This window comes from Danio rerio, chromosome 20, assembly GCF_052040795.2.
Source record: "Danio rerio strain M-AB ecotype USA chromosome 20, GRCz13ab, whole genome shotgun sequence".
Lineage (NCBI taxonomy): Eukaryota > Metazoa > Chordata > Actinopteri > Cypriniformes > Danionidae > Danio > Danio rerio.
Genome location: NC_141040.1, coordinates 29,049,705 through 29,064,359, shown reverse-complemented (window position 1 = coordinate 29,064,359; position 14,655 = coordinate 29,049,705). Strand labels below are relative to the sequence as shown.

The window sequence follows — 14,655 nt, the reverse complement described above, 5'->3', positions numbered from 1 at the left end:
TATAAAAACCACCACCTCCTTGGCTACTTCATCTCGGGGGCTTTTTTAGTTTATTCATGACAATTTGGTTTTGTATAATGTTATTATTATTAGCAGTATTATTTATTATATGCATATGTATATTTGTTTTATTAAAAACAAGCTTAGGTTTGCCTACCTGTCAGGTTTTAGACCATATGGGGCACAGCATGCGTATTTGGATATAACTCCGTTTTTTATTTATTAGTTTGCTGGAAATTAGAACTAAATTTAGAAATAGTTTTGACACAAATCTTTGCTCCTAATAAGCGGAGTTATTTATTTATATGCTAATGGATGTCTATGCGTACAACATGTTTCCCTTTCCACGAGAGTGAAAATAAAAGTAAAGAATGAGTAGGCTCATCTCTCATTCTCGTGTTGTAGATGCTCTGTTTAACTGTTTTCTCTCTAGAGAAGCATTCAGTTTTTCCACTGACAAAGTCGGCCATAAATAGCAAATGCGCTATGGCGTGAAGCAGCTGACTCTTAAAGGGAATGGGAGATGAGACTCTGATTGGTTTATTCTCAAAACACATTTATAACAGGACGTACTCACACTATGTACAGTTAACTTGAACCGGCCCAAAGCACACTTGTCCCACTTCCCGTCTCCGTCGATGGCTCGCACTTACATTACATTCGGGCCTGGGCAATGTCATCGATACTGCGATGTTTGGTAAGCGCTCTCAATCAGCACAGCGGAGATTTCTTCAGTTATATCGTTTAAGTTGTGTGATATGCAGTGACACGCAGTCAAATATTACACTGAACAGATCAGCCACTTTTGATGCTCATAAACAACCATAAAGTCCTCATGCTGCAGGAATCAGGAGGTTTGCTGAAGGTGCAGCTGTCATGCAGTGAGGGGTTTTAGTCCTTAATAAACTACGAAAGTTTGTGTTCACTGAACAGTACGAATGGTTGATAAATCCATGTGAAACAGTCCCTTAAAAGTCTTGCTTACAGTTTCGGGCTTAGTCGCATTTTGGACTCAAACACAAGTGTACCGAACCAAAGCCTAAAGAACCGCGCTCGATGAGCCCGATTCAGAGCACAAACAGTTCTCAAACAATCCAGGAAACGGGCCTGGGCACAGTTCGGATAGCATACTGTGAGTAGGCCCTAAGAGAATAAGCTCAACCCTGTCAGACCATGCGCCGTGGCGCAGAGTGGATTTTTCCATCTTTAAAATAGCAAATGTGGATTCTGACACGCACCTAATGCTTTGCACTTTGCGCTTAGATTGTCAAAATATAGCCCCTACTCTTTTTCGAAGAGCATCCTGGGATTTTTATTGACCACAGAGAGAGTCAGGACCTTGGTTTTAATGTCTCATCCAGAAGACAGCACTTACTGAATGTGAGAGTTGCAGAGAGCTAGCTGTCTGCGATAACTGTCAATGGATCATCAGGAGCCATTAAAACACCCTGACCATTTCACCTTTGTCTTTAGTAGTCTATACACAACGCAGATTATCATCAGCGCTGCTTGTTTGTGCCCCAATTTGTGCTGCTTTGTGTGTTGCCTTTAATTTGCTCACTGTCAGTTGATCACTTGGAAAACAATACAATCTGCACTTTTATAGGATTGAGGACTCTAATTTGCCTTGTTATTGAAATGAGCTCTAAGCATCTACAGCACAATGGTGTAAGCGTCAGATTTTATTAAACCTAATTTTACTTCTCTGTTTGATAAACTCTAGCAAAACTTTCAGACTAATAAACAATTATGATTTTATCAGACTGGCCTACTTTTACAAACGAAATGGTTTTATTACTCACTCTGATTACATGATGCTTTTTCTTCATCTCTGGAAATCGAAAGATCTGACACCAGTACGTCGTGTCCTTATGAGGAACAGGAACCTGCAATATTTGAATACGGTAAGAAACAAACATCACACGGCAGACAGACCGCAACCAGCAGCAGTAATTCATTGTGGACTGCATAGTGTAGACTTCCAGCTTCTCATTAATCCCATTTCCTGTTTTTTTCCCCATTCATTGTGGAGCATTTGTTATGAGGTTGTAAATATGTACACTCTTATAAAACCTAGTGTTTGGCAGTGCCCCACAGGCATAAAAGAGGCCTTGTTTTCATTGAAAATACCCAATCGGGAGGCAACAGGGTCTGCATTTACAATGATTTATATGTAAGAAAACACCCAAAAGCTTGACATTAAGGACCTTGATTTTTAAGCGTGCAAGAAAATAGACAAAACAGTAGGTACAAGACTGCCTAAAGCTAAGCTGTTCTCTGGCAGTCTGCGCTCCAGCAGTCTGCCCATGCTCTTTCCTTACCTCCTTGTTTTGAAGGTCAAAGAAAGCTGTTCCTGCTGGGATGCTGGAGCCGGTTCCAGGGTTGAGTAATCGCAGACTCTTTCTGCCTCTGTTCATCCCATGGTAGACCAGTCCTGACTCTCCCACGTCCTCCGCATGGAACGCCCAGATCACTCTCACTGTACTGCCCTGAGCAGTGACCAATTATGGGTAATTGTACACTTAAGTAATCATCTGACAACATGTTGGGAAACTGAGTTTATATAAGAGAGACATGAAACGGAAGCTTTAATAGTCTTTTTGATTGCGGCAAATACAGCTGAAGACAAAATGATTAGCTCCTGTGAAACTCTAATACTTTTTAAACATTTCCCACATACTAACAATTAACTAATTTCTTTTGTCATTGACATGATCGTAGTACTGTACATAATATTTTACTAGTTATTTTGCAAGATACTAGTATTCAGCCTAAAGTACAATTAAAGGTCCTAACAAATTTATTTAGGTTACAAGTTAGGTCACTTAGGCAAGTCATTGGACAACAGTGGTTTGTTCTGCAGCCAATCCAAAAAAAAAAAAAAAAAAAACTCAGTGAGCGCTGTCTTTTGGAAAAGACATTAAATTGAGGTCCTGACTTTCTGTGGTCATTAAAAATCCCCACTGGCAAATTTGCCTACTGGCCTCTGTCCATCATGGCCTCCTAACCATCCCCATATCATAATTGGTTTTATCACCATTTTTTATCACCATTTATTTTGTCTCCTCTCCACCAATCAGCTGGTGTGTGGTCTGGTGCAATATGGCTGCTGTCGCATCATCCAGGTGGAGGCTGCACACTGGTGGTGGATGAGGAGATTCCTCCCAAAGTGTAAAGCGCTTTGAGTGTTCAGAAGCGCTACATAAATGTAAGGAATTATTATTATTATTATTATTATTGAGGGGATAATAATATTGACCTTAAAATAATAAGTTGGTTATCTTGCTCTTTTAATCATAACTTGGGAAATATTTGAAAAAGAATTCAAATTTCAAAGAAGGACTAATAATTTTGTTCAACTGTTGAAATGGCTTCTCATACTAGAGAAAAGTACCACGAGACATTATATTGTCCTGTTGAAACCTCGCATTTTTTGATTATGAAATCATTTTCCATTGTGACTTCATTAAAGTGTTATAAGCAGTGTTGGGGATAAAGCATTACAAGTAACGCGTGTTATATAATATATAATACATAAGTAATTTATAATGCAAGTGTGATAATATTACTTTTCTAGGTAACAAGTAAAAACATTTTTTTGTTATTTAAAAAAAAATGTTAATTACTTTTAAGTTTAGTTCGCTTTTAAAAAAACAAACTCTTGAATTTAAAATGAACGTAGTCACATTGAATCCAACATGCAATGAGAGAATGCAGGAACAGACAGAAAGGATGATGGCAGAGCCTTACATTTCTGCAATGGAAATATTCTCATTATTTTGAACACATGGAAGAAAACAAAAAAATGGTTATCTGAATGAACAGTGACTTTACTTTTTTGAAACAAGACAAAAAGTACAAAATTAGCAAACACATTGCTTTAAACTATCATTAATCTGTATATATGGCATGTATAGCTCTGGGCTGAGGAAGTTCTTAGAAGATAACATTATCCTAAATTATTTTTTTATGTTTTTTTTTTTTAAGATAAATGAAGGTTATACAGTGTGTTGTTAATTGTAAAAGCCCAGCAAGTTCTGAAAGAGATTAAGCCTCAGTCAGAGTAACGCAAAAAGTAACGCAAAATTAACTTAAAAGTAATGTAACGCATTACTTACCATTTACCATAAAAAGTAACTAAGTAATGCAACTAGTAACTTTTTTGGTGGGTGACTCAATATTGTAATGCATTACTTTCTGAAGTATCTTCCCCAACACTGGTTATAAGTCATGAACCAAACATAAAGTGAATAATTACAAACTTTAATTTAAAGCAAAGAAGAACATGAAAATCCGACCAAAGACAAGACTGTGTGTTTATCTGCTTTAATGTGAAGGATAAACATAATGTTACTATTCATTTAAGATTGTTGGTCATTTTTACAAAAAAGCTAATGTTAATTTACATATTTAACATAAAGAACACCAATTTGTGTCTTTTTTCTTCAATTAGAGAATATTTTAGCTTGTGGTTATTGGTGATTCATAATGCAATTCAGCTTCCTGCATTTTGAGAGTCAAGAAAACATATGCAGGCAAAACAAAATTAACTCTTGTGTCCCTTGGCAACACACTGAGGTCCTGAGGAAAATGATCAGTCGGTGCAATTTTAACTGTTACCTTTAATCCACAGCCATGACAAACAGTCCTGAACATGTTCATGTCTGGAGAGGGAGCTTCGTCTTGCATAATATGTGCACGTGATTATTTTTTGTTTTCGATTTCCAGTGTTTGAATATGTCATTATGTGACATTAAGCTCATGCTCCAGACTGTGATGAAAGTAGGATTGTTTACTGAGACTGTGGATTAAAGGCAACTATGTTAAAAAAAAAAAAAAAAAACTTTCTGCTTTGCTTCATTACACCTCAATGTTTAAGGAACCAAAATCATTGATGTTGTTTTGACTGTATGTTTTTTTTTTTTAATGCTCACATGCATAAAGCTACATGTAGCCATGGTTTACAGTGAATTTATAAAAGCTAAAGAGCATGTCTGAATGAACAGTCCCTTTAAATTATTAACACAAGCATAAGGTTTTACCGAGTACAGAACTTTGCTGCACATAACCCCTATTTTGATTTCATGGTCACTTTATCCTGTCAATAAAACTGTATGTACAATTGTTTCCCCCTGGATGAACTGCGGTGTGCTGAAATTGTAATTAAATCTGAGAGACAAGTTAAAAAAATAGATAATTCTTTGGTTTGGTACACAATCAAAAAATTGAATAAAGAAACCCTGTCACCGAAAGCTGTTTCTCTCAGAGTTCTGGAGCCAAAGAATGATGCATCTAGTCAAACCTACCGTGATGATTTTGTCATTGTCATCGCAGGTCTGGAGGTTTCTGCTGAAAGCCAGGACTGTATGTGTGTCATTCTCTCTGCCGTATAGCAGCTCGTAGTTCTGGAGTGGATCTCTATGGACCTTTCTGTTAGAATCTGTAAAGTAGTCCTGAGCAAAGTGAGAAGAAACAAAGTTTGGTGTGATCTATGGTGTAGATCTAGAGCGTAGATTTCAGGTTTGAATCCTTTAAGTGTGTTTTGATGGATCATGAGTAAATCGTATTGGTTTTTGTCTGCATGTGGTCACATTTAATAATCTTTGATCAAATTGTTTGGTCAGCTGCATCGACAAATGGCCTATTTTTTTTCAATACACATTTGTAATGGATACAGTATGTTTTAGAACACAATGTGTCATCATTTATGCGTACAAAACTAAAACAGCAAGATATAGTGTCAAGGAGGTTTTAATGAAAGATTGCTAATGAACAGTGCTGAATACTAACAGTAAACATCTATGACTGCTGTATATTTCCAACAGCTGGATGGGGATTATAATGAGCAGAGAATGTGGCCAGCAGGTGTGTGTGAATATGTTTAAACATTGCCCTGCTTTCTTCTGAAACAGTGTTGTGTGTTTAAGTGCTGTCTGAATATAATCCAGGGTCAGCCGTATGCAGTCAGGTCAGTGGGTCATTGTCCATTACAACAGATTTCAGGACACAAAAAGCTATATTTAAATCATCAGACAGGGGACTTTAGTGTTGCTCACAATTTTGAAATGTAATTAATGTTTCAATACATTTAGATTGCATGTATGTACTACACTGCAGTATTACATACTGAAATATTATTACTTGCATATGTTTTTAGCTCTATTTTGTAATGTGATTTATGGAAGGCAAAAATATGCATATGAAAATAAAAGCTTTGGACTATATTATATGACTAATAGGTATAAGACTCCCATTTGGAGTAATAAATTAGTAAGTACTGTACATTTTATTTAAAGTAAAGTATAGGCCATATGATGAAATATTATGTTATATATTAAGATGCAATATTATATTATGCAAGTTGTGTGTTTTCATTTTTTTTATTAATTTTATTTGCCAATCCAAACTAATTATCAGCTGTTTATGATGTGTATAACTGTTATGTTAAAAAAAACACATATTATGCAAACAATATGTTTAAATAAGTTGAATAAGGTAATGCTAATGTTTGCCCTCTCCCCACTTTAAAAATAAAGTTTACTTTTAATTGTCATTCATTCATTATAACCAGTAGATATGGTTGTAGATAGAGGCAAAGACGTCATCTCAATCTTTATCTTATTTTTTTTCTTAGGCTGTTTAAAACTTTGGAATGTGTACATCACAAATCCATAAACACTTTTTATTTTGAAAGAAAAAGCAAGGCAAATAAACTTCATTCCCGTAGTTAAAATTGCAATAATCCAACACAACAAATATAAAAAACAACAATTGTATACTGGGACAGTCTAAACTGTACACAGCCCACTTTACAATTAAACGAGAGATGCGTTGGCAGGCAAAGGTGTGTGCGCACGCTTACCAGCAGATATGGGCTTCCGTTGAGCACACCGCCTATAACGATATCAGACGAAGACATCGCACCGGTGGGTGACAAACCGAATCCCACATACCCCCTCGTTTCCACTTCTACCTCAAAAGTTATCGTGGACTCGTCAAATCCCCACTTAATGTTGTATCTCCTCTCCGCATCCAGAGCAGCTGAATGAACAAACCGTGTCCCCTGTGAGCATGTCGAGCAGAAGAGTGAAGTTAAGAAAACTATTGCGCAAAAAAGCTTATTTTCAGACATATCGAGCTTAATCGCAAACAGTTCCGACTGCACTCAGGCACGCTTTTTATCCATAGAGCAGTTTATGGAAATATGCAACTTCCGAGGGCAAGAGTGTTTGTTTGCTTTGGTGCATTGGAGGCGAATGAGCCTTTTAAGCTTTGGCAGCCTCCCACCGCTGAACTGTTGAAACTTGTGTGTTCCCCCTTTGATGTGGAAAGACATTTAGCTGAACACCGTGTCGACGAGCGCGCGACGCGACACAAGTTCAACGACCACGTTATTATAAAACCGCTGCCTTCCAGACATTATAACCGGTGCTTTTACAACACACCGTTATAACACAGAGTAATTGTATTTCAAGACCATTGGTGAGAGCCGCTTAAATGTTGGATATTTTGACCAAATTCAGGGTTCAAATACTGTTCATCAATTTTATTTAGGCTGTTTAAGCATATCATAAACTTAAAATATTATAGTTAATCGCATATTACATTAATTAATTAATTTATTAGCAATTAAAAATGTAGCCCATATTCTATTAATCTAGACATCCAATACACAACAACAACAAAAACAACAACAACAACAACAACAACAACAACAACAACAACAACAACAACAACAACAACAATAGGCCTTTGTAACTCCTACAGTACAATATTTAAATTTTAAAAGCCTGAGAACAAGACCTCATTGGTACTCCTGTGGTGCTCAACCAGCATTTACAGAGACACATTATGAGTCTCAAGATGACTATAAACAATAAAAAAATGAGATGAGATAAAATGATCCTTAAAGTAAGCATGCAATAAATAAATAAATGTATATTTATAAAAAATTTAATTTATTTTTTTTTTTTTACAAATTTAGGCAAATAAAAATACAATACACCAAGCCAATATTTTGTATTTACAATATGTTTGTCAGTGTGAAATACTGTGTGTACTGTATGTCACTGTAGTGCACCGTGCATTCAGCATGTGAAGACAAGACATACGAAGTGCACAGCTTTAAAAAACTGTTAAGCATTCACAATATCAGCATTTTTCAACTGAGCAAACATCATATTTGTACAGTTATCTCTTACTATGGAAAACAACAACAAAACAATTTAATGATTAATCACTGTACCAGTTGTACAAGTAAATCAAGTTAGGCAACTTGTCTATGAATTTTGGCAACTTGTAAACTTTTTGTGTTAGAGAAAAGAGTAAAAATTAGGCAAAAGTTTGTAAATATGTATTTATATATATAACTCAAGTTCATTTAAATCAAACCAAGACATCAGCAACTTAGATCTTTATAAATGCACCTCAACATTAGTTATTTCATAAAAATTAGGAAATATGATGAGAAATATATGGAAATATAGTGGAGTATGTGAGTGTTGCCCCTTTTTATCAATACATACTTCTATTCTATTCTATTCTATTCTGTTCTGTTCTATTCTATTCTATTCTATTCTATTCTATTCTATTCTATTCTATTCTATTCTATTCTATTCTATTCTATTCTAGCTGTAATTCTGTGGCATTGTATTTGTGAATAATGACTGCCATCTAGTGGGGATGATGCATAGGCTTGTAAAATGAGTACATTCATTCATTAAATCCTATTCAGAGTGAAGGCAACATGATGCTGATTTTCAGATCTGTAATAATTGAAGCGTTTCTGCAAGGTATATCATTGAAAAGCTAGTTCATTTAGATTGAACATGAACACACATATAGATGATACGACTTTATATGAATGTAATTCAATGTCTTTGACACCATTTATTCAAAGTGTATTAGCTCAGTGGCTTATAATTAGGAATATGGATGGATCTGCTTTTCAGTGTTTGGACTTTCAGCAGTGAAAATTAAACCACACTGAACTGAACCGAATTGAACTTGAACTCTGAAAACTGGACTGACACAGTTAAAATGTCAGTTGAGCTGTTTTGACGATCTACATTGTAAAAGCGCTAGAAATAAAGATGAATTGAATTGAATAGATGCTGTCTTGAAAACAGATCGAGTCTTTCAACATTTTTTTCTTTAGCATTGACATTAAACATTATACGTTCTTTTACATTTTTAAAAACCTGAGGCCTCTACGTTTGTTATGCCACTCTGATCAATGTCCCAAATCCTCAACTCTTATTTGTTTTCCCTCGGACCACGTTTTGTAGGTTTATCTGAATACACTAGAGGGCAGTAGAGTACAGCGATTAACTATTCAGCGATAATACCCCTTTCCCAATGGCTTGAGTTCAAACTCCAACAGATGAACGCGAACAGGATCCGACACGATTTTACCACCTGCTGGGAAACCTCTTCCTCCAAAATTGCCTACAGAGAGTTGCTCTTGTAACCAGAACCTAAGATTTAATTGATGTAAAATATTAATGCTAAGTATACTGAAATCCATAACTGTTGGGTTTGACATTTTCTCTATAAAATACCAGAATATTTAGTCTGTAATGTCTGTGCAAGGACTTCTAGAATTCACAGGATTCCAAATACCCCTAGGTATTTACCCTGGATTTAAAATTAAATAGACTACTTGTTGAATAAATGTTGTTTCTGCGGGCAATTAAGGTATTTGGTGAAACTGTTGAAGATATTATCATGGGAGGTTTGTTAACATGGTGTGTTATCAAACTGATAATTAAGGAGTTTTAGTGCACTAACGAAGTTTTCAAGTCTTGATGTGCAATAGTGTTAATTCCAATAAGTTGGTGTTGGATCTTGGAATGAAGCGTGAAATTGCTTTTCTTTTGGAAATGTAGAGCACTCCTCAGCCAAAGTTTTAAGGCAGTTAAGAAACAACTTTCCTTAATTTCTTCACCAAAAAGCCTTGATGCTGAGCTAGAAATCGCTTTTTAAAAAAGTGACTTGTCTCTTCAGGTGATGCGGTTTTCCTCTCTGGAGGCCTCCAACAGCGTTTTGAGAGCTTCTTCATGGCGATTGACCCATATTCCTACAGTATATTAGGCCAATAGACATTACTGTATTTGCACAGCTCTTTCATAGACACTGTAAGTATCTAAAGCTGAATGGGTGTTTTCAGTTGCATATAATATGCAGCATAATTGACTTCACAAGCCTGTGTGGAGTTAAACTGCTGATAATGGCTTCTGACTATTCAGCGGAACTTTCTATATGCATCACATTGAAGACATTTAGCCTTCATTAGATGTGGCTTCTCAGATGGAGATTAGCATACTGTCGTAGTAAGGCACATGGACACAAGCTGAACTTTCATTGTAAAATGGATTTGAAATAGGACAATATTTCAGAGTAAAATAATTACAGTAAACTTCTCATTTTAAGTGGGGTGTGGGTAGGATAAGATGTAAAGTAACTATATTTATACACAGCTGAAGTCAGAATTATTAGCCCCCCTTTAATTTTTTTTTATTTTTTAAAGATTTCCCAAATGATGTTCAACAGAGCAAGGACGTTTTCACACTGTTTAGTAATATTTTTTTCTTCTGGAGATAGTATGTTTTTTTTTCGGCTAGGATAAAAGCAGTTTTTATTTTAAACAAAAAAAAAAACATTTTAAGGTCAAAATTATTAGACCCTTTAAACTATATATTTTTAATGGGGTGGGGGGCTGGGGGCAATTGAACCAAGTGTGAAAGCACCATTATTGATCTGATCTGAACCAACACAGTCTTAAAGCTGCTTTAGATCAGAATTTGAATTTCACTTTTTCTCTATAAAATATGTGTTATAGTGCTCGCATTAAATAAAGCCAAATAACTTTAGTATATAGTTAATTAAGATTCCAGGTTGTTTCAGGACTTTATGACTTTCTATGGTCAGACTCCATAGAGACTGAGACCACAGAGAGTGAACTTGCACATCCTCGCACCTGCTTTTTGACAGGCATACACACACTCACACACACACACACACACACACACACACACACACACACACACACACACACACACACACACACACACACACAGCTCTGACTCACAGACAGACCCACTGTGGAAGGTTCAAAAGGTCTCCGAGGGCAGCCGAGCCTCTCTAAACATGCCTCCTGTCCCTGTGTCTTTCCATCCTGATGAATCTTTCTGTCTGTATTTGACTCGGTGTCTCACACTCGCTGCTCTCTTAGTCTCTCCTCTTGCTCTGTTTCTGCCTCTCTGATGCTTTCCAGTCTGTCTGCATTACTGTCGTTTTCCTAGTGTTTTTCTCTCTCTGTCTCTCTCTCTCTCTCTTTCTCACCCCCTCTGATTAACCCCAGGCCCCCGCTGAGCTGACTGCCAGACGGAGCCATTTAATTTTCACTCGGATCCTTTTCATTTCTCTCCTCCAGGCATATCCCTCCATCACCTCAGAGTGGATAAAATACGAGCAGCTTTCAGGGGACACTCTCTCCGCAAGAGGAGACTCGCTTTCACACACGAAATGTAAGTTATGTATGAACTTGGTAATTTTTGTTGTCTTTTATAGCGAGTCACATGAGCTACTGTTGTTTTAATGTTCAATCATCTTCATTTGCCATCTGTTTCGCAATGCATAATTGGAAATACCTGTGCATGCATTTTTTAGACTCCACCAACCCCCACGATACTCCCCTAAATGTGTGAACAAAGAGGGATTATAGATATAACTAAATTTCTCAATAAAACACCTCTCTCTCTCAAAAAAAAAAAAAAAAAAAAAAAAAAAAAAAAAAAAAAACGCCAAGAACAACTAATTCATTTTCCATCTCCACATTTTCACATCTTTCATTAGCTCACACTCTAGATCAGTGGTGCCCAAAATTTTCCTTATGCAGGACCAAAAACCAAACTTGATTGAGGGTAATGGGCCAGATGTAAATATAATTGTCATTGGTAATTTTCAAATGTTCGTTCATTCATTCATTCATTCATTCATTCATTCATTCATTCATTCATTCATTTTCTCATTTTCTACCACTTTTCCGGGGCCGGGTTGCGGGGGCAGCAGTCTTAGGAGAGAAACCCTGACTTCCCTCTCCCCAGACACTTCCTTCAGCTCCTCCGGGGGGATCCTGAGGTATTCCCAGGCCAGCCAAGAGACGATATTCCAGCATGTCCTGGGTCTTCCTCAAGGTCTCCTTCCGGTGCGACATGCCTGGAACACCTTCCTAGGTAGGCGTCCAGGAGGCATCTAAAACAGATGCCCAAGCCACCTTAGCTGACTTCTCTCGATGTGGAAGAGCAGCAGGTCTACTCTCAGAGCTCCTCCCGGGAGACAGAGGTCCTTACCCTATCCATAAGGGTGCGCACTGCCACCCTGTGAAGGAAATTCATTTCGACTACTTCTATCAGAGATCTTGTCCTTTTGGTCATGACCCAAAGCTCATGACCATAGGTGAGAGTAGGAACGTAGATTGACTGGTAAATCAGGAGCTTCGCCTTTCGGCTTCTTTTTTACAATGGATCGGTACATCTACCGCTTTCCTGCTGCCGCTGTGGGCCCTACTTTAGGCATCTCTTCTCTAAATCATATAAACAGTGGCTTATTGGGTGTTTGTATTGGGCTGCTCAATGTGTGTGTGTAAGTGTTCAGGATAGAATATTCTATGAGATTTTACCACTGTGTCCAGTTAGTAAGATTGAAATGGGGTTTGCATTTCACGCAGCGTTAAACTGACATGATTGTTGCATTTTTTACAGACTATTGTACAGACTATTTACAGAGTATTGTCGTAGAATGCTTTCTGTTCTAGTGCTTGAACAAGTTGCTGGACGAGTTAAAAGCAGTCGAAAGTTGTTAAGAGACTGGACATAGGCTGCATTACAGCAAAATATTTGGTTTTCCGCTCAATGAAATCAAATTAATGTAAGTATTTCCCCTTAAGAACCAACCACTCGAAACAGCAGCCATTTCAGCTGGCATTCTCCAGCAATTTAGAAGAGCATGCTTATTAACCGACGTTGCTGTTGAAAACGTGATTTGAAAGAAGCATTTTTTTCCTTATAAAAACTAAATTTGTAACGTAATTAACACAATTACTTTGACTTCAGTAACTGTAATCAAATTAAACAAATTTAAAATGTAATTCATTACATTACTGCTTTCCTCAAAAATGTAATCAAAATACATTAACACGTTACTGTGGAACGCAATACAGCCAACTCTGATCAGGACACACACATACTGTATACTCAAACACACTTGCAGACAGACCACAGAAATGCTTCTGACTGTTCCTATCACTCACTCTTCACCAGTCCTCGAAACCAACAATTTCTGTTGATTTTTCCCACCTAGACTTTCACTTACCACCCAGTGCATCGACAGCTGACCTCATCTATCATGCATCTATCAAAAATAATTTGAATCTTTAAAACAAATTGCACAGCGGATTGGCGGATGGATGATTGCTTCTGCATTTAGCCTAAGTGGCCATCACAACTTTGCTGATTGTGGAAACTAAAATCCTGAGAAAGTGTCACACAACAGGATAATGCGATATCGGCCACATACATTTTAAAATGTCGGGAGTGAAAGACACATTTAAAAATGTGAGTAATGCTGCATTCATGCCATGTTGTAATTACCATAATTTTAAGATGACAAAACGTTTTAAATGTTTTGACGTCAAACTCAGAATTATGTTCTTCTCCCTTTCAAGATTTTAAAGATGCTGCCTGATACACAGTAACAATCAAAATGTCCTAAATATGAAGCTGCATAAGTTATGACTTATGAATTTGATGATTCTGAAATTTAAGTCAAATACTTGCCATTTTTATTGTGTAGTCCTTATACTGCATGTATGTAAATATGCATGGACAATTATCTAAAAAGTACAATTCTGTCCTTGTACTTGTACTCGTTCTTCACTTGTTCCACTAGCACCACTTTAATCTGCAGTGATCATGTGGTTCAAGCTCTCAAAATTATGCAGTTTACAAGTTCTAATTACAAGTTCTATGACAACATAAATGTCTTTTACTGGTTGGTATCTTGTAATTATGGCAATTTCGGCATGTCATGAACTCATCGCACATTACCTAAATTATCATGCAGTGTGTACAGAACTTGACTCACTCCTGAAATTATCATGATTGACACTCTGGTAACCTCAGCAATGTTCAAGTGATTTGCATGTTTGGTCTGCTCTATTTTTGATCTTAAGTAAAATTACAGTGACCAAAGATTAGTTCAAAAATGTTAAACAAATCACATCTCGATTATGTTTTACAGAGTGCGCTTTTACAGTGTTGCCATATCTATACTTATCATGAGCATCATTGAGCTTATTATTTAGGTCTGGCTCATGTAGTTTTTTTGCAATACATAGCTTATGTTTTTTTTTTTTTTTTTGTTTCTAAGCAACATCCCACTTTTTCATATGATTATTTTACAAATCCCCTAGAGATAAACAGTTGAGTTTTACCATTTTTGAATCCATTCAGTCTCAGGGTCTGTTAGGGTCTAGCTTAGCATAGCTTAAAATAAATAATTGAATAGACGAATTACTTGTTTGTAAACATTCAGGATGCACAAGCATCGAGGTTGCAGAAGAAACCAGGAGCGTTGGCATTTACAGAAAGGGAA

General features: G+C 36.7%; 1 protein-coding gene across 6 annotated transcripts in view; it reads right to left on the bottom strand.

The window, feature by feature from the left end:
• moxd1 (monooxygenase, DBH-like 1) overlaps positions 1-7,258 on the bottom strand; it is a 41,666-nt gene extending 34,408 nt beyond the window's left edge. For 3 of the 6 annotated variants that reach the window (XR_015517966.1, XR_015517967.1, XM_087297804.1), the window contains exons 1-4: positions 6,863-7,258; positions 5,307-5,453; positions 2,322-2,489; positions 1,803-1,886 (exon numbers count right to left, since the gene is read on the bottom strand). Coding sequence is in view for 4 of the 6 variants with exons in the window: in XM_087297804.1 (XP_087153930.1) it covers positions 1,803-1,886; positions 2,322-2,489; positions 5,307-5,453; positions 6,863-7,132 (669 nt within the window). In the remaining 2 variants the exon portion in view is untranslated. 6 annotated transcript variants of the gene reach the window in all.
• Between the last annotated feature and the right edge of the window lie 7,397 nt (positions 7,259-14,655).